The 19,992-nt window shown below is 38.7% G+C and overlaps 2 protein-coding genes across 2 annotated transcripts; one reads left to right on the top strand and one right to left on the bottom strand.

Moving 5' to 3' along the window:
- Positions 1–2,270: 2,270 nt before the first annotated feature.
- Positions 2,271–14,090, top strand: LOC18026062 (callose synthase 5). Its single transcript, XM_024160822.1, is given in 41 exon segments — positions 2,271–2,330; positions 3,036–3,234; positions 3,338–3,438; positions 3,830–3,951; positions 4,092–4,188; positions 4,297–4,407; positions 4,496–4,628; positions 4,730–4,818; positions 5,111–5,202; positions 5,302–5,428; positions 5,550–5,687; positions 5,773–5,849; positions 5,940–6,018; positions 6,102–6,175; positions 6,177–6,225; positions 6,305–6,419; positions 6,536–6,870; positions 7,189–7,241; positions 7,354–7,414; positions 7,510–7,591; positions 7,674–7,723; positions 7,801–7,887; positions 8,001–8,123; positions 8,212–8,306; positions 8,387–8,471; positions 8,541–8,701; positions 9,082–9,205; positions 9,549–9,643; positions 9,761–9,878; positions 9,974–10,125; positions 10,382–10,491; positions 10,574–10,699; positions 10,780–10,848; positions 11,070–11,259; positions 11,373–11,484; positions 11,580–11,699; positions 11,783–11,898; positions 11,992–12,075; positions 12,157–12,269; positions 12,359–12,588; positions 12,675–14,090. Coding segments are annotated over 40 exon segments (5,769 nt in total). The 5' UTR covers positions 2,271–2,330; positions 3,036–3,041; the 3' UTR covers positions 13,956–14,090.
- Positions 14,091–14,199: 109 nt separating this feature from the next.
- LOC18026061 (BTB/POZ domain-containing protein At2g13690) lies at positions 14,200–16,621 on the bottom strand. Its single transcript, XM_006409614.2, has 2 exons — positions 15,869–16,621; positions 14,200–15,231 (listed from the first exon to the last, which is right to left on the bottom strand). The coding sequence occupies exons 1-2, from the start codon at positions 16,583–16,585 to the stop codon at positions 14,317–14,319; spliced, it is 1,632 nt and encodes a 543-aa protein (XP_006409677.1). The 5' UTR covers positions 16,586–16,621; the 3' UTR covers positions 14,200–14,316.
- Positions 16,622–19,992: the final 3,371 nt, after the last annotated feature.

Raw genomic sequence — 19,992 nt, 5'->3', positions numbered from 1 at the left:
TAATGATTTTTGATAATATTTTTATTTTCTTTTGAGGTATTTTTGAAACTTTTTTAAAAAATTGTTTCAAAAATATTTTTAATTAAAAATGTCATAACTGATTTTTAAGGGCAATATGTCAAAAAATTGACCAAAACTAGAAAATACTAAGGGGACAAATCTGAATTGAATTGATATTAAAAAAGCAAATCTCCTTGGAATCTAGCGACAGGATTCAATTTCGATCTTGAAAACAAAAACTTCTAATTCATAATGTGAGAATTATGACCGAAAAAATTAAGTTTCCAATTTAATGGGAACCAGAACTCGAGATTGGTTTGTGATTTTGTATAAATTCAATTCAGGTTCAACAAAGATCAGTGATGTGGGAAAACTTTTGAAGCATGTTTGATTGGTTTTTGTTCCGTAGGGCACTAAATGAAGATTGCAATGTGGGTGAAAGTGGATCCTAAAATCCACACTCAGAAGTCTTGTGTTTGGTTTAGTGGATGAAGAATTTGGGCAAGAATTCTAGTAAGAGCGATATAAAGTAAAAGATCAAGATCGACGAATTTGGATTGTATTGATGAGATTATGAGTTTACAAGAGTGTTTCTAGCTAAGGGATGAATGATCTTATACATAGAAGCGACGTCCTATTTATACTAAATAAACCGAGCCTAACTACTACAAGATTTGCGGGACGTTGCGACTTCGAGCTCTCCGAGATCTTCGGAATTTTCACTTATCCATGCTTCCTCATCTTCATAGCCCATCACGTCCTATCGAATATCCTTCCAAGATCCTTTCTCCCTGCGTTTATGGGCCTTAAAGCCCAGAAAGGCTGATGTGGTTTCAATTCGTCAAGCTTTGGGATCTTGGTGTTTAAGGTTTTTTTGCAGAAGTTGCTTGACTGGATTAAACTGACTTTGTCGGTCGCAAGTTCATGTGAAAGTTCTAAGATAAGGGTATTAACGAGAAATTCAATTTTTCCTTATTGTTTTTGTTTTTGTGACTGCTAACTTTTTATTTTATTCAGGTCTTTGTTAGTTTAGTCATTCTTTTTCGAACCTGTAAGGATTGTAAAAATTATACGGTTTTAAGTTTGACTTAGTGTTTAGCCTTATGTTTTGTACTTTTGTATATCGTCAAATTTGTTTAATTTCTTTTTATAGGGCTTTAATCTTCGGAAGTTCTATGAACGTATCGGTTTAGTCTCTGGAAGGTTCTATTTTTATCTCTTTTATACTTTTTCACGTTTAACTAATAATAAAATCCATAAATAACAACTATATGTTGTCCCATTTAGCGAGTTGTCAATCTGTAACAAAGTAACAATAACATAATAACACTAAGCTAACAGTACAAAAAAATTCGAGATATATGTAAGTTTTTGTAACAACCTTTTTCTCTTACAAAATTGTCAAAAAAGTTGTAGCTTGTAGGCTTCGTAATCCATAACAACATAATAACAACCTAAATTGTAACATTTTGTTAGATGGTAATGTTTCTTTGTAAATGTGTTGTTTTTTTTTTCTGATAAACTTGTAAATGTGTTGTTTTCCGTTATATTTAGAAATATGTTTGCGCTGTAATGTTTTTTAAATATTTTTGTTTTTCAAAGAACATATACTGTATATTGATGAATCTCATTCTTAGCTACAAAACGACTCACATAAACATTACCGATCATCTCAATCTAGCTAATACACAAATTCATTAAGGTCGAGAACGCTACAAATCGCTTGGTTTGATGCCACATTAACCCAAATAATCATCATTAATGTCATTTACTTATCAACTACGATCCCTTAATCTATTCAGAGTTATAATAAGTATAATCAATAATCAAAACGAGGAAAAACAGAAATAAGAGAGAAAGAAACGGAGGTCCATTAAGAATCGCTCCCTAATTTTCAACAACAGTACTATGCGTACGAGAGAAAGAGTAGAGAGAGAGTGCGTCTTCGACCACCCAAGCCAGCCATCGCTATTTTATTTACCCTCTCATCCCTCGCCACGTGTCCTCTCTCTAACTGAAAAATATTCTCTCGTTTCCCTCCCTCTTAAAAGCCAAAACAATACCTCCCTCCGCCATTTTTGATCTCTCTCTCTTCTTCTTCTTCTTCCTCTCGTCAGTTTTTTTTTTATAATTTTGTTTTTGATTTCTCTGATTCATGCTCCGCGAGAAATTGTGTCTCCTCGTCTCTGCTTCAGGTGAATTCCCACCTCTCCGTCAAATTTTGTTTTTCCGGCGAGAAATTGTTTATCGTTCGGTGCGTTCATTCCGTATTTTGTTTTTCGTTTCTTCAACCTCCAGGGAAGGGGATCTAGAAGCTCTGCGCATCGAACGTGAGTCCTCCATTGCGCTCTTTTTATTTTATACGATACAGAAATTTTCATGTCGATTCAGCTTCCTTTGATTTTTTTTTTTAGGAAATTATGGGAAGATAACATTGAATCGATGTCTAGTTTCTGTTTCCTTTTTTGATTTCTTCTCGCCTGACCTCCATTTGATTTTGTGCATGTTTGTTGTTATTGATCTTAAGGTGCTTTTGTTTCGCGTATACAGAGTTTTTCCCTCCCGATTTTTCAGATTTCTTTTAGGATATTATGAGATGAGAACATTGAATCGATTGTCCTGTTTCTGTTTCGTTTTACGATTCTTCTCGCCTGAGCTCTATTTTTTATTTGTGGATGTTTGATGTTATCGTGAGGTCTTTTGATTTGCGTACGATGCAGAGATTTTATCCCGTCGATTCAGTTTCCTAAAAATTCATAAGGAATTGATATTTCGATTCCGTGTTCGTTTTCTTCTGAATTATTTTATTCTACTCGCTAGAGATCCATTCTGATTGTGCGTACGTTTCCACAACTGTTTGATTAGACGGAATAATAGATTGCAAACTAATTTTCCAATCAAATTGTTGTATACCTCAATTCTACGCATTGCATCTTAATCTCTAAACATAACGTTGGTTTTTGGTAGGTAAAATCCTTTGATCTTTATTTTTGCTTGTTGAAAATCTCGACATCATTGTTAATTGTTTCTTATAGGGAGAGATGGCACAGAGCAGTACATCTCATGACTCTGGCCCTCAGGGGCTAATGAGGCGGCCATCACGTAGTGCCGCCACAACAGTGTCAATTGAAGTTTTTGATCATGAGGTGGTTCCAGCCTCCCTTGGCACCATTGCCCCTATTCTGCGCGTTGCTGCAGAGATTGAACATGAGCGCCCTCGTGTTGCCTACCTCTGTATGATCTCTGCATTTTCCTCCTTTTTTCTGCTCCCAGGATAAAGTCAAATTACTTCGATCTATGTTGCTCACTTAACTTTCCCTGTGTCTCTTGTATAAAGGTCGATTTTATGCATTTGAGAAAGCTCATAGGCTGGATCCAAGCTCTAGTGGTCGAGGTGTGAGGCAATTCAAGACACTTCTCTTCCAAAGATTAGAAAGGGTGATCATCTCTTACTTTTCTACCTCTTTCTTGTACACATAAATAGCCACTATATCTTGGCGCCACACATAAATAGCCAGTATTAATATTTAGATTATTCCATCTGCATTAATTTTCTTGCTGTTCCATATTGTAGTCTTCACAAAGGATGTTTTCTAGTGCATTCAAATTCCAGTTTAATAGTCATTGTCTCAGACCTTCATCTTATGATAAAAACCGCTCCTCGACAAGCCCTTTTATTCGCAAGCTTTAGTTTGCAAATTACTCATGAATGGGAATCCAGAGCAGATTTTGTTTTACACATTACTGAGAATATCCATTTCAAATAAATATGGGTAATGAGATATTCTTCTAGCGTGAGTGAAGCTGATAAAAAAATATTATGATACAGGACAATGCTTCGAGTCTTGCTTCTAGGGTGAAGAAAACCGATGGACGGGAAGTTGAGAGCTACTATCAACAATACTATGAGCACTATGTTAGAGCACTTGACCAGGGGGAACAAGCAGACAGGTAAGGATTGTTTTGTGTACATAAGCATTCTTGTGTTTTCCAATCTTTGGTCATGCTGGTGTATTCGGATTATGAAGACTTTGAAGATAACTAATACAGTGTTCATACCTGACGGATATTTTGAACCAAAATCCTCGCAGAGCTCAGCTTGGTAAAGCATACCAGACGGCTGGAGTGCTCTTTGAAGTGCTCATGGCAGTTAACAAGAGCGAGAAAGTTGAAGCAGTAGCTCCTGAGGTTTGTGTCCAAATTCTATTTATTCAAAGCAACCAGGGCAGTGATAAAAAGTTCCTTACTCTGTTAACTGAAATGAGAGGTTGAGAATTTTCAATGTGTATTTCATAGATTATTGCAGCTGCTAGAGATGTCCAAGAAAAGAATGAAATTTATGCACCCTACAATATTCTTCCACTGGATTCTGCTGGGGCCTCACAGTCTGCTATGCAGCTTGAGGAGGTATACATTATTTTAAATGAGTCTTTCCATGGTCCGATCTAATTGCTGCTCAGTGCTCACTTTTGATATCTGTTTTCCCAATGGCTAGGTCAAAGCTTCTGTAGCTGCCTTGGGGAACACACGTGGATTGAACTGGCCTGCTGGATTTGAGCAGCACAAAAAGAAATCCGGAAATCTGGATCTTCTCGACTGGTTAAGAGCTATGTTTGGATTCCAGGAAAGTTGCTGATGATCTGAACAGAGTAACAAGATGATCTAATGTTTTCATGTTGAACCTGTAAGATATGTTTCTTATTTTTTATTTCCTTGATTTTACAGAGAGACAATGTCAGGAACCAGAGGGAGCATCTGGTTTGTTTACTTGCTGACAATCATATAAGGTTGACTCCCAAGCCAGAGCCTCTGAACAAGGTACCTTAGATAGTTCTGCCCGTTCACCTATAGAGCATTTGGGCATGTGCGTTTGATATGGTCTGATTAAAATTCAGAGAACTAGTAAACAACACCGTAGATGGTTATTCATTTTAGTCAAAGGGTTTATCTTCCAGGACCCTTAAAACAGAATTGTCCAATGCTAATAAAAAAAGCCAAGCATCTCAATATTCCTTAAATTCAGGATATATATATATATATATATATTCATCTGTTAAACACTTTTCTTTTAGCAAAGGACTCTTTTATCAGTTTAATCTATATAATGCAGCTCGATGACAGAGCAGTTGATGCTGTGATGACCAAGCTCTTTAAGAACTACAAGAACTGGTGCAAATTTTTGGGACGTAAACACAGTTTAAGGTAGCAGGCAACATTTTCTCTTATTAAGTGGGAAGGGAAATAGTTTTGAAAGATGTTCATACTCTAATCAAAATTCACTCAACTATGTTTCATGCAAAGGCTTCCTCAAAGTGCTCAAGATATACAACAGCGGAAGATACTATATATGGGCTTGTATCTTCTCATCTGGGGTGAAGCTGCAAATATTCGATTCATGCCAGAATGCTTGTGCTATATTTTCCACAATGTTAGTAATACATTCAGCTTTTTTTTTTTTTTTTTCATTTACCTTTTTGTTGGTGTGTTCTGGCTGATATCATGGGTGAAACATATGATTATATCTAAATTCACCTCTTCTTTATGCTCAGATGGCTTATGAACTCCATGGTCTCTTGGCTGGAAATGTCAGCATCGTTACCGGAGAAAATATTAAGCCTTCGTATGGTGGAGATGACGAGGCATTTTTACGGAAGGTCATTACACCAATCTACCGTGTAGTTGAAAAGGTATATATTTGGCTGATAGGTCGATGGCATTTAAAGAATCGTTACCTTGTTGTATACACAATAACTAACTCTTTTTATGAATTAGGAAGCAAATAAGAACGCAACTGGAAAGGCTGCTCACTCAGATTGGTCCAACTATGATGATCTCAACGAATATTTCTGGTATATTTGACCTCAAGTCTGTAAATTGAACATGTACTTGGTTGAGATACCTTAATTCCCTCGTATCATTTGCGCGTTACTGTTATATAGGTCTCCAGATTGCTTTTCTCTTGGCTGGCCAATGCGTGATGATGGAGATCTTTTCAAATCAACGCGTGATATGGCACAGGTAGTCCCTTGTAGTTTTTCTTAGCTATTTCTCTGTCTCTTTTGAGCTTCAGTGTTTTCTCAATTTTTTAAATTAATTGACAGGGGAAAAAAGGATCGTTAAGAAAAGCGGGAAACACAGGCAAATCAAATTTCACCGAAACTCGAACATTTTGGCATATATCACAGTTTTGACAGACTCTGGACATTCTACCTATTAGCACTCCAAGTAAGCAATCTGGCCCGAGCTATACACATGATTTCTAATAATGAGCCAGTGAAAGTGAAACTTCGACTTTTCAAAACAGGCAATGATCATTCTTGCATTTGAACGAGTAGAGCTGAGGGAAATCTTACGCAAGGATGTTTTATATTCTCTCTCCAGTATCTTCATTACAGCAGCTTTCCTACGCTTCCTTCAGAGTATGTCCTCTCAATGGCTGTGAAAAACTATTAATTAATTTGGAGTTCCTGTGTGTTCATCATTTGGTTACTTTTCCTGGAAGTAACGGTTACCTTTTTTCTTGCTTCTATGCTAGGTGTCTTGGACGTTATCTTAAACTTCCCAGGTTTCCACAGGTGGAAATTTACAGATCTTTTGAGAAATATTCTCAAGATCATCGTAAGTCTTGCTTGGTGTGTGGTATTACCGCTTTGCTATGCCCAGTCCGTTTCTTTTGCTCCTGGGAAGCTGAAGCAGTGGCTATCATTCCTTCCACAAGTTAAAGGGGTTCCTCCGCTCTATATCATGGCTGTTGCTCTTTACTTGCTCCCAAATGTGTTGGCAGCTATCATGTTCATTTTTCCAATGCTTCGACGATGGATTGAGAATTCAGACTGGCATATATTTAGACTGCTTTTGTGGTGGTCACAGGTATGAAGTCTGGGTTTTTACATTTTTTCCTTCTTCTAATACTGTATGAAATTTATATCCTGTTAAGCCAGAAAAAACCTTAGGCTTATTAGAGGAGCTCTAAACTCTCTGATACTTGAGATTATCTGCCAATTCAGGATCCATTTTCCCGTATAGTTGGTTAATTATATGTCTGTGCAAATGGATAGCAAAGTTGACTTTAAATTCTGGCTATAGTAAAGACTAATTAAGTTTTTGGATATGGTTATGTTCAGGGGACTATCCTATATGTGGTTTGATTATCTATTTACTAATGTGTTCCATGTTTTTCCTTTTCAGCCAAGAATTTATGTGGGAAGGGGGATGCATGAAAGTCAAATTGCACTCATAAAGTGAGTTTTGGGACCCAAACAAGTTGTACTGTAGAATTGATCCCACATAATGAAACTTACATCAATAGTTGAGAAACATTGTTTTTGCTAATATGTTTCTTGGAATTTACAGGTATACGCTTTTCTGGCTGTTGCTCTTCTGTTGCAAATTTGCCTTTAGCTACTTTCTACAGGTTTGACGCTGCATAACAGTTATTTGACCTGATGTTCAAACTATAATAAGAGTATAAACTCACCTTTAATACCTCTCTCTTATGTCCTCTCACAGGTAAAACTTTTGGTGAAGCCAACTAACGCAATTATGAGCATTCGCCATGTAAAGTATAAATGGCATGAATTTTTCCCGAATGGTAATCTTGCTACCTATGCTCTTTGCTTTGAACTATGCTTTTAGTATTTTGGGTAAGCTAAGTGTTTCGATTCTCCATGTAGCTGAGCACAACTATGGAGCAGTGGTGTCGCTGTGGTTACCAGTCATTCTGGTATATTTTTCTAAACCAATCTAAGTGAACTATATAGCAAGTCCATGGATGTCTCATGTTCCTTGATTTCGTTTCAGGTTTATTTCATGGACACTCAAATTTGGTACGCTATTTTCTCCACAATATGTGGTGGTGTCATTGGAGCCTTTGATCGATTGGGAGAGGTAATAGTTTTTGGATTCATTCCAGTCACTTCTTTTACTCCTTTTGTGTTACTACGAATAAGGTCCTGCATGAAAATGTTTCTAACACAAACACATTTCTATTCTTCGTCCAGATACGAACGCTTGGAATGCTAAGGTCAAGGTTCCAATCATTACCTGGTGCATTTAACACGTACCTGGTACCTTCTGATAAAACAAGGAGAAGAGGGTTTTCCTTGTCGAAAAGATTTGCAGAGGTTAAACAAGATTGATGCTCGTTTGTATCTACAAAGTGATTTTTGGAAGCATGTTGCCATACATCTACTAAGTGATATCTGTATGCAGGTCACAGCAGCAAGAAGAACTGAAGCGGCAAAATTTTCCCAACTCTGGAATGAAATAATTTGCTGCTTCCGCGAAGAAGATCTCATCAGTGACAGGTAAAAACTTAAGTACTATACTGCCTTCTTTATGATTCCCACATTTTTGTGTCTTTAAAAAAAAATTTGATTTTCTTCAGGGAGATGGATCTGCTGCTTGTTCCTTACAGTTCAGACCCTAGTTTGAAATTAATTCAGTGGCCACCATTTCTGCTTGCAAGCAAGGTTTGTGGTCTTCTTTTGACTTCACGAATACCGTTACATTTTCTTATTGCTAAAGTTCTGTTGTTACAGATACCAATAGCATTGGATATGGCAGCTCAATTTCGAACAAAAGATTCAGACCTCTGGAAGCGCATATGCGCTGACGAATACATGAAATGTGCTGTCATTGAATGTTACGAATCTTTCAAACATGTCTTGCATACCTTGGTAATTGGGGAGAATGAGAAAAGGTATTCCTCATTCATCTGAGAATTTCTTGAATATGATTCATGACGCATTTAGAATATTCATTAAAATCTTAGTGGATTCACGCGCTCCAAAATTTATCTTTCATCGAAGCTACTGGCTCGTTAACTAGTCCTGATCGTAAAACTTCTCTACCATGTATCAACTTTATTTGCTGATGTAGTGTAGAATCATTTCTCCTTCTAAGACTTTGTAAAGTGTTTATAAAGTTAATATTTTTCAACATTCCCCTGTTTTCATCATAAAGTGTTTTTTTTAAAAAAAAAACTTTGGCATATATATGTGCTTCAACCTGGAATTTCAGTCCCCTCTTTGAACTTTAAACTTCATTTGAAAGATGTTAAGGAAGGATTTAATACCACAGGATTATTGGTATTATCATCAAAGAAGTGGAGAGCAACATATCAAAGAATTCCTTCCTTACAAATTTTAGAATGGCTCCTTTGCCTGCTCTTTGCTGTAAATTTGTCGAGCTTGTCGGAATCCTGGTATGTGAATCACATTCTTATGTTATCTATGATTCAAATTTAAGATTGTTGGTGGTAGTATGATACTTTCCTATGCCAGAGACGGTGCAAGCCCCAAATTTAGGCCTGTTTATGATTTTAAGCCATGTTCGCTGCCACTTGCAGTAGGAATTCATGTTGTGGAGACTTTTTCAAGGCTTTATTAGTTAGAGAAATTTCACTTCATTGCTAATTAATGTACTGATATGGAAAAGTATTACCAAACCGAAGATTAAGGATAAATTGTGATGGAAGTGATAATACTTAAGAACTGTTAATGTTATCTGAGAAACTAAATAATTCTTTATAACTTCTGATGCTGCAGAAAGATGCCGACCCATCCAAAAGAGACACAGTGGTGCTGTTGTTGCAAGATATGTTGGAAGTAGTGACTCGAGATATGATGCAAAATGAAAACCGGTTAGTGGACTCTATATCTATATAGTTAGAGAACTGGAAAATTTATTTAGGGCCTCTGTGAATTTTTATATAGTATCAACACAAATAAGAATAAACATGGGTGGCACATTTTTCCAGTGAATTGGTAGAACTTGGGCATACTAACAAGGAATCCGGAAGGCAAATTTTTGCTGGTACTGACGCAAAACCTGCTATACTATTTCCTCCAGTGGCAACAGCTCAATGGGATGAACAGGTAAAAACTCAAAAACCTGAATTATGGCTAATTCTTAGGGATACTCTGCATTCTGAAGACCATTTTCAACATTACGATTTAATTCTTTGTTGTAGATAAGACGCCTTCATTTACTCTTGACGGTAAAAGAATCTGCAATGGATGTTCCAACAAACCTTGAAGCGCGAAGAAGGATTGCCTTCTTCACAAATTCCCTGTTTATGGATATGCCACGAGCTCCTCGTGTCAGAAATATGCTCTCCTTCAGGTCTGTGCTCCGGTTATCACCATTTCTTAACAGAATTTATGCTTCTCGGATGATACCATGTGCTATCTATATTTTCCAATGTACAGAATCCATCTTTTCCATTTTATTTTTCTTTCAAATTTTGCTTTTCTTGGGGCTGGAACGAACATAGTATATACAAGACATGTAGTTGCTACTATGTAACTATTATGAATTCCTACTGCAGAGAGTAGTTCTTCCTGATTGTAACCTTGGAGTTCTCTTTTTGCATTTACAGTGTTCTAACTCCGTACTATAGTGAGGAGACCGTCTATTCTAAGAACGACCTGGAAATGGAGAATGAAGATGGTATATCGGTTGTCTACTATTTGCAGAAAATCTTCCCAGGTATGTCTTATTGATGAGTTTTCGATGTTGGATTTAGTTACTTCTCAATGCTTTTGGTAATTAATATGGCCCACCATTCCAGATGAGTGGACTAACTTCTTGGAGCGGCTTGGTTGTAAAGATGAAACTGCTGTTTTGGAAAGTGAAGAAAATATATTGCAGCTTCGCCATTGGGTTTCTTTGAGGGGACAGACTTTGTTTAGAACAGGTAAATTTATACCATCCACGCTACTTATATTTTACTCTATGTTTTTTTTTTTGTTGCTTACAGCTTTTTGTATCCTGCAGTTAGAGGAATGATGTATTACAGGCGGGCACTAAAGCTTCAGGCGTTTCTTGACATGGCTACTGAAAAAGGTGAAGCGTGATTACTTGAATGTGGTGAACTAAAATTAGTTATACAGGTCAAACGTTCAAGTGTTGTCAACTGATCGTACCGTATAATGTTGATCTTTATATTCAACAACCATAATTCTAAAGCGATATTGGTCAAAGTGTGAAGTGTTTTGTAGTTTCATATCGAGCACATGCTCAACATTCTGGAGTACGTACTTAAAAACATTTCTTGTGTTTTACAGAAATACTAGCAGGGTACAAAGCCATTTCAGAGCCAACTGAGGAGGACAAGAAAAGTCAGAGATCCTTGTACGCTCAATTAGAGGCAGTAGCAGATCTCAAATTTACTTACGTTGCTACCTGTCAGAATTATGGTAATCAGAAGCGAAGTGGTGACCGGAGAGCTACTGATATCCTGAATCTAATGGTTAAGTAAGTCCCTCCTCCATCCTTTCTGCTAAATAGATTCCATAAATTTAAAATTTTTCTTTCATGCTTTGATTGATTCCCTGGTGAGTCTCATCGTTCATATCCGATGCCTGCAGCAATCCCTCTCTCCGTGTAGCATACATTGATGAGGTTGAGGAACGAGAAGGCGGAAAAGTCCAAAAAGTGTTCTACTCGGTGCTTATCAAGGCTGTTGAGAACCTTGACCAGGTATTTTTACTAATTGAAATCTTAACAGGTACCGAAAAAACTGTCATATTCAAGAACCCCCAGATCTTTAACTCTGTATTTGTTACTTTTCAAAGGAAATATATCGGATAAAATTACCTGGTCCAGCAAAAATTGGAGAAGGAAAGCCAGAAAATCAGAATCATGCTCTTATTTTCACAAGAGGAGAAGCCCTCCAGGCTATTGATATGAATCAGGTAAAACTATTCTCGCACAACCGGAACATAATGCAGTATTCTTTGTTGGAATAATGTTACTTACCATAGTATTCAATTAATAGGACCATTACTTGGAAGAAGCACTGAAAATGAGGAACCTGCTCGAAGAGTTCAATGAAGACCATGGAGTACGTGCACCCACTATTCTTGGTTTCAGAGAACATATTTTTACTGGCAGGTATATGAGAAATTTGGTTTTTCTGTTTTTATGCTGAGTATAGAACTTCGTTCTTTCTGCTAGCTGATATATACATGTGTTTCCCTTCGGCAGTGTTTCTTCTTTAGCCTGGTTTATGTCCAACCAAGAAACAAGCTTTGTGACCATTGGTCAACGAGTCCTTGCAAGTCCTCTTAAGTATGTCATGCTCTTCCTTGTTTCATTACTCAATATTGCTTAATACAAAACATGAAGCTTATGCCTGATTTCTGATTTCAGGGTCCGGTTTCACTATGGTCACCCTGATGTCTTTGACAGAATCTTCCACATCACTCGTGGTGGCATTAGCAAAGCATCACGCGGCATAAACCTTAGCGAGGATATCTTTGCTGGTTGGATTCTCGACTTTACTTCTTTAAGGAAAATGTATTTATATGTTTCCTTCGTGATTTACTTATGATTGATTCATGTATATATCTAGGTTTCAACTCAACTTTAAGGCGTGGTAATATCACTCATCATGAGTATATCCAAGTAGGGAAAGGAAGAGATGTTGGTTTGAACCAGATATCCCTCTTTGAAGCCAAGGTTGCTTGTGGTAACGGGGAGCAAACATTAAGTAGAGATCTCTACAGACTTGGGCATCGCTTTGATTTCTTCCGCATGATGTCTTGCTACTTCACAACGATAGGCTTCTACATCAGCTCGATGGTACTGTATGATCTTTCAATGTCAAACTGAATTTTGCTTTGGCTCATAACTTTCGAAACATAACTGAGTTATTCTCCGTACTGCAGATTGTTGTCCTCACAGTTTATGCATTCCTGTATGGAAGACTTTATCTGTCACTGAGTGGAGTGGAGGAGGCAATAGTAAAGTATGCAGCGGCTAAAGGAGATAGTTCGCTCAAGGCAGCAATGGCGTCACAGTCCGTAGTGCAGTTGGGTATGCTTATGACACTTCCAATGATAATGGAGATTGGGCTAGAGAGAGGATTCAGAACTGCATTGTCCGACCTAATCATAATGCAGCTTCAGTTGGCGCCCGTATTCTTCACCTTCTCGCTTGGTACCAAGGTTCATTACTATGGTCGAACCATACTACACGGAGGAGCCAAGTACAGAGCAACGGGGCGAGGGTTCGTGGTGAAGCACGAGAAGTTTGCAGAGAATTACAGAATGTACTCGAGAAGCCACTTTGTGAAAGGAATGGAGTTGATGGTTCTTCTGATATGTTACAGGCTGTATGGGAAAGCAACAGAGGACTCAGTGGCGTATGCGCTTGTGTTGGGCTCAACCTGGTTCCTCGTTGGTTCCTGGTTATTCTCCCCGTTTCTTTTTAATCCCTCGGGATTCGAGTGGCAGAAGATAGTTGACGATTGGGATGATTGGAACAAGTGGATAAGCAGCAGAGGAGGCATTGGAGTGCCAGCAAACAAAAGCTGGGAATCGTGGTGGGAAGAAGAACAAGAGCACTTGCTTCACTCTGGCTTTTTCGGAAAGTTCTGGGAGATCTTTCTCTCTCTCCGTTACCTCATCTACCAATACGGCATTGTCTATCACTTGAACTTAACCAAGGAGAGCAGACTCGGAAAACAGCAGAGCATCATAGTTTACGGACTGTCCTGGCTCGTGATAGTTGCAGTAATGATCATACTGAAGATAGTGTCAATGGGAAGAAAGAAGTTCAGCGCAGATTTCCAGCTGATGTTCAGATTGCTAAAGCTGTTTCTCTTCATCGGTTCAGTTGTGATTGTAGGGATGCTATTCCACTTCCTGAAACTAACAGTCGGAGATATAATGCAGAGTTTACTAGCATTTCTACCAACAGGATGGGCACTGCTTCAGATTTCGCAGGTCGGGAGACAACTAATGAAGGCTGTAGGAATGTGGGGTTCTGTTAAGGCTTTGGCTCGAGGATATGAGTACATAATGGGCGTTGTCATCTTCATGCCGGTCACGGTTCTTGCGTGGTTCCCGTTCGTCTCCGAATTCCAGACTAGGCTTCTATTTAACCAAGCTTTTAGCCGTGGCCTTCAGATTCAACGAATTCTTGCCGGTGGTAAGAAACAAAAATGAGTCTTCACCACTACTCCTCTTGTCTGATTTTTCTATTGTTTCTTCCTCAGAATCTCTTATTACCACTGTTTTCATCGGTTCTTTTGTGTGTTTGTAATCGCTAACAAAAAGTTTACCTACTTTTACAAGTAAATGTTCAGAATTCATGTAAAACACAAGTTACATTGTCAGAAACCCTCACTAATAGAAGAAAGTACCCAATTATTTTGTGTCTTGTTTTTCTTGCCGCTACGACTAAATTAGCTAGATGAAACATCTGATACGAACATAGCATATGTGGAAGATACAAAGGAGATAAATCAGTAGGAGAGTTATAAAAGCTAACACCTAACATTGTCTCTTACACTTCGAATATTTTGTTTTACCTACAAGTAGAAGAAGATTCCACACCTTTAAGAAACGACCTACGCCACCAAATTTGAAACGCCTTACTTAGATTAGGACACTCAGTCCCATGCTTAGAGAACCACCTGAACCATTCCATAAACACTTGATACTGCTGCTTTAATGGCAGCGTTAAAAGCGTTTGCCCCATCCCTTCCTCTACTTCCCTCATGTCTAGTCCTTTCTTGCATCTTTGTAGCCACCCAAAATCTACTAACATAGGCCTAAACCATGCTTCTACTAGCCCCGCTCTTGCTTCTCCTCCGCATTGCACCCTCCTTTTCCCCATTGCTATGAACATTACTCCTGTTACTCTGCTTAATTCATACCTCAACATTGGCGACGCCTTCTCGTGCATCTCCACTAGCATTTTTTGCTTCCCCCATATCTCCACAAATTCCTCTGCTATTTCCCGATCTATCATGATTTCCAGCAGCCAATTTATGTTCTCCACCTCCCTCGATATACTTTCAATCAATGGCTTTCCTTTTTTGCTACTAGTGCTACTGCCCTCATCAAACAGCTTGGCTAGTGAATCCACACAGTACTTGCCTGCTTTATATATGTCTTCCTTGTTGATCTCAGGCTGTTCTTTCTCGTACACTGAACTTTTGCAAAGAAGACCTTTCACCAGAGACTTGAGCTCGTTTCTAGGAGTTAGATCACTGCACGAGGTTATTGACCAAACCAGCTGCTTCGATAACCTGTCTTGTGAGTTTTCCGTCTCGTTTGAATTAAATCTTGCCAAGATTTCGCTGGTTGCAGCATCATCAAAGTTATAAATTGCAAGAAGTCTCCTCAGTTTATCCTCTTCGTCTTCTGTCCACGGAACAGCTTCAAGATATTTCAGACAGGACAAGACAGCTCTTGAAAATTTGATTCCAGCCGCTACCTGTTTGTTGTTAAGAAACTGTTGTTACATCCTCCAATCACACAACGATTTATTTATTAAAAACAATGAGAATCAATCTAACACGCAGAACAGTACAGAGATAAAAGTTCAACACAACGATGTTCATACTCAACAGCAACAAACACTGGATGAATAAAAAAAAAAACAGATACCGAATGTCAACAAACACATGCACCACATATTCTTCGTAGAAAAACTTTAGCAGTAAGTAACTTGCACAAACAGTTTTTGGGCCTCCTCAAGAACATACGACTGTCCCTGAATAGTTCACTGAAACGGCAGGATGAAGCTAGAATCATGAATCACAGACTAGTCAAGAGTATAAGTGCCTATTCCCCAATATCTCAAGTTGACAAAATCCAAATACATATGTAAACAATGTATTCTAATACATCCTATCAAATTGTAGTTTCCTTCAAATCTATGCCTGAATAACAATCTGAGGCTTAAGGGTTTAGCCAAATATTTGTGAGCTTTGAATCCAGAGGCGAAAAAACAGTCCATATGTAGATAACTAAAGAATCAGCCATAATAACGAAAGCAAATATGCTCATAACAACAAACCCATCTATCTCCAAGAGCCAAACATAAGAAGAAGGAAGAGAAATTTCCAAACCTCGAGTACATCAATGGCTCTATAAACACCCATTTTCATAAACTTCTTGATAATGCCATTATTTTCCTCAAACATGAGTTCTACAGTCTCCCTAAAGACCCCAAGATTCTCCACATCAGAAACTTCCATCCTGCATGTGTTCTTCAACCCTAAAGATGAAGACTTCTCAGCGATCAAAGCCGCGAAAACATCCGAATTCGCTGCTAAAACCTCCGACCTCAGCTCCAACACCATAACCCCACCATTTCTCCCCTTCAAACTCAACCTGGCGTCGTAACCCAAACCCGAATCTGTGACAGTTGCCTCGATCTTCGGCGCTCGGAAACTCTCTGAAAGGAGCTTTGGTGCTGAATCTGTAACCACATCTTCGTCGTGAGTACTCTCTTGTATTGTATTGATGGTGGGATCCGAATCTATAGGAGAAACCCGACCCGGAGATAAGATTCGACGCGGGTCGATTCGACCTATTAAAGCAGATTTAGAGCTCTGCGGTGAGCAAGGAACCGATTTGGGGCCCGGTTTATCAACATTTTCCGGTTTGGTCCTCTGATGCGGCGGCACGGCCTTGGCTGGTATGTGGTTACGAGATGAAATTGAAAGAGCATCAGGACTCGCTGGAGGAACGGCGAAAGAACAACACCAGGATCGTCGCCGGGAAAGAGGACCGGTGCCGGAATAAGTAGGTTTACGGAGGTCGGAGTCGCCCATTTTCATCATGAGAGAGAGAAGTGAGTTGGTGAAGTAAAGTTCTGTTGCTTTCTTTTTTTTTTTGCCGTCTAAATGATTTTATTGATAAAACAGTTTACAAACATTTTTTACAATCATTGTCAACAAGAACTCTTAGAAATGTAGGGCACACATTATTCTGTTGCTTTCTATTTCTGTTTCTGATGTTTATATTTTATTTTTAGCAATTCTGGTGTTTTTTCTTTTTAACATGTTCGTATTGAAATTTGATGGTTACAAATTGGGTTAATAACACTATTATTAAATCTGAGAGATAATTTCGCGTACTTACTCCTTGGATACTATAAAAATTTTCAAATCTCTTCCTCATAATATTTAATTTGTTTTCGATTTATTTTAAAGTAAGAAAAAGGAAGAAAAGCGGTCAAATACTGACAAATCATTACTAAAGTTTCATATTTACTAACCCAACCACTAAGATTCACACCCAGTCTGTCATATCGAGTTGAATCCGAAAAAATCGAATTAGGATCAAAATTGTGGTAAGTCTGAGAAAAAAAAAATTCAAATTTCGAAATCCTCCTCTCGTCGTCGTCTTCGCCTAGTATTCTCTGAGACAACTACGGAGTGATTTGCTGTTCCCTGTCTTGAATCAACGCCTCGCTAAATCAGGTTTATTTGTCTTCGTCCTCTGATTTCTAATTTCTATCTAGATTACTTTGTAGATTTCGACTCGTTTTTGTGTAGAATCCAAAATTCGATTTATATGTTCTCTATTCGGTTGACAATTACAAAATAGGAGTCATGGATTTAAGCAACGAAAGAGTGTTTAGATATGCTAAACCAGAACTGTACTCAGATTCCGAATCGTCGCAGGAGAAAATGGTAGAAGGAGTTGCCGAATCAGAGACGTGTAATAATCAGATAGTGTTGTGGAGGGGAACTGAGGCTGATGCTGAGGAGGAGGAGAACCAGCCATTGCCACCCGTGAGAATGTTCTTCGAGCCCAGTCAGTATCATAATGCAATAAAGCTGGGAACGAAGATGTTATATCCACAAAGCTGTTGTGAAATTGGAGTCCCTAAACCTTGAACCCCATGAGCTGTTATGGTTTACAGAACACCCACAGTTCAAGCACTTTTGGCATATGCATATGGCCATGCATGAGGCACAACACACAAGATGATGGGAATGTGGTTGCTTCTTCTTCGGACAGCAAACACAAATAAGAAGAGGGAAGCTTGGTTTGTAGTGAATGGCGTATTAATTCGCTATTCCCTTAGAGAGCATGCCATTTTATGTGGATTAAACTATATCCAGAGGACTATGAGAGCATATGAAGTTCTTCGTTTAAGAATAGATATTTCTAGGAAACCGTCCCCTCCCTTGCTGCTGTTGAGAAAAAGCTAGAGTCGATGCGAGGACTAGTTAATCCTGATCGGTTGAAGATGTGTGTCGTCTACTTCTTATCCTCTATAATTAGTAACGAAAACCGGTAAGGGAGCACCATCTGTTGACGCCTTATTCCTGAGGATTGTGGATTATCTCGAGGCTTGTAAAAAGTTTCCTTGGGGTAGGTATTCATTCGATGTAAATATGAAGGAGATTGAGCACACAATGAGGTATTTCAATGGGGTCGTCAGAACAGATGCCTGGACATTTCCAAGCTTTGTTACTCCCTTGGAGGTATGTCACATTATAAAAAATTTGTAACTATGTAATACTATGAGCGTAAGTGTAATTTGTTGGGTTTATGTGTAGTTGCTAGCCTTTGAGGCCATCCCATGTCTGAAGAACAAATACAGAGAAGATGTTAGAGGAGCAGGGAGGGATTGTCCCCGGATGTGCGGGCAGAAGTTCCAACCATTCACCCTAAAAGGTTTCCTTTTGTCGGAACTCTATGAAACACTGGGTAACACTAGGGTCATCGAGAGTATATTGCAACCATCCGAGAATGAGGTAATTATGCTTGCTGGAGTCATGGAGAGGAATGAAGAGGAAGATATCGGTGATATCGTTCCTGAAAATTGGACGAGGCGTTTAGTTGAAAAAAAGAAGCCGATATTCTGGAAAGAGATATGCAAGATCGATGTTGATGCCCGAGATAATAAGGAGTGGGTAAACCATCCTGCAGCGGCTAAGAATAATGTGGGGACGGAGAAGGTGACGCCTCTTGGATTTGTGGAACAGCTTCAGAGCTTGCAGAAGAGTATAGACGCTCAGTTTCTCCGAATTAGTGCCCGAATGGATAGCTTTGATACAAGACTCTGCTCTGTAGAACAATATGTAAAAGAGACAAGAAGAGAAAGGGAAGGACCAGGAGATGAGGGAGGAGATGTTTTTTGAAATGATGTAGAACATGAACATGATCAAGCTGGAGAGAAACTTGAAAGTCTGGTGAAAACTGAGAAAGCGAGGAAGCAGAAACAGCCGAAGAAGAAACAGCCGAAGCAGAAGCCGAAGAAAAAGCAGAAGGAGCCGGAGCAGAAGGAAGCAGAGCAGAAGGAGGCGGAGCAGAAGAAGGCGGAGCAGAAGGAGACAGAGCAGAAGGAGGCAGAGCAGAAAGAGCCGGAGCAGAAAGAGCCGGAGATGAATGAGGTGGAGCTGAAAGAGGCGGAGCAACTTGTAGTCCGATCTCCGTACCTGCTTAGAAGTAAAAGAGGTATTGAAGTTTGAAGAGTAATATCCATTGTTTTGGTAATACTTAATATTTCGTGGTAACACTATGTTGTATTACTTGGTATGTGTAGGTAGAACCAGACGGTGCTGACGTTGTGAACGAAGAAGTGGGTGTAGGTAAATGGAAACAAGAGCAATTGAAGCTAGGGCCAAACACAAGGCAGAGACGTTAGTCTCTTATGACATTTGATATATGTATTTGTATTTGGATTAAACTGAATTAGGGTGTGTACTTCTATTTCTATTATTGATTTTGGATTACTGAAAACCAAATATTGGGAAAACTTGGTATTATTGGTGAAACCACATATAAATGGTATAACCATATTATTGGGTGTAAACATCTTAGTATTATTTGGTGTAACCACTTATATATGTGGAATACTAGGCCTAAACAGTTCGAGTAAAAATAATTAGAATAATGTTTGTACACAACATAAGGGAGTATTAAACATTACGAAATGTGCACATACAAAATCCAAAACATAAGAAAGTAAAAAAAACAAAAAACATAAGATAGAAAACATCAGACACATCAGTCTCCCATATCAGGAAAAACCCTAACTACCCGGTACACATATAGGAAGAACCTTCCGCATTCGCGAGTTAAGAAGCAGTAGTCGCAGATGTTCCCTGGTTTATACTCATCATTCCACCAATGCTCCCATCGGTTAACTGTATCGCACGGACAGTGGATAAGAGTATTGAGGCGCAGTAAAAAGCGACGATGGCCTTCATTGAATATCTCTGGCAATCCC

Source organism: Eutrema salsugineum, unplaced genomic scaffold, assembly GCF_000478725.1.
Source record: "Eutrema salsugineum unplaced genomic scaffold, Eutsalg1_0 scaffold_11, whole genome shotgun sequence".
NCBI classification, from domain to species: domain Eukaryota; kingdom Viridiplantae; phylum Streptophyta; class Magnoliopsida; order Brassicales; family Brassicaceae; genus Eutrema; species Eutrema salsugineum.
Note: the sequence above shows the minus strand (reverse complement) of the source record. Positions and strands in the feature narration are given on the sequence as shown.

Excerpts from the sequence above, each read along its gene's own strand:
- LOC18026061 (XM_006409614.2), bottom strand. The coding sequence starts at position 16,585 with ATGATGAAAATGGGCGACTCCGACCTCCGTAAACCTACTTATTCCGGC. Across the intron at positions 15,232-15,868 it reads GAGCCATTGATGTACTCGAG|GTAGCGGCTGGAATCAAATT; the intron begins GTTTGGAAATTT and ends AACAACAAACAG.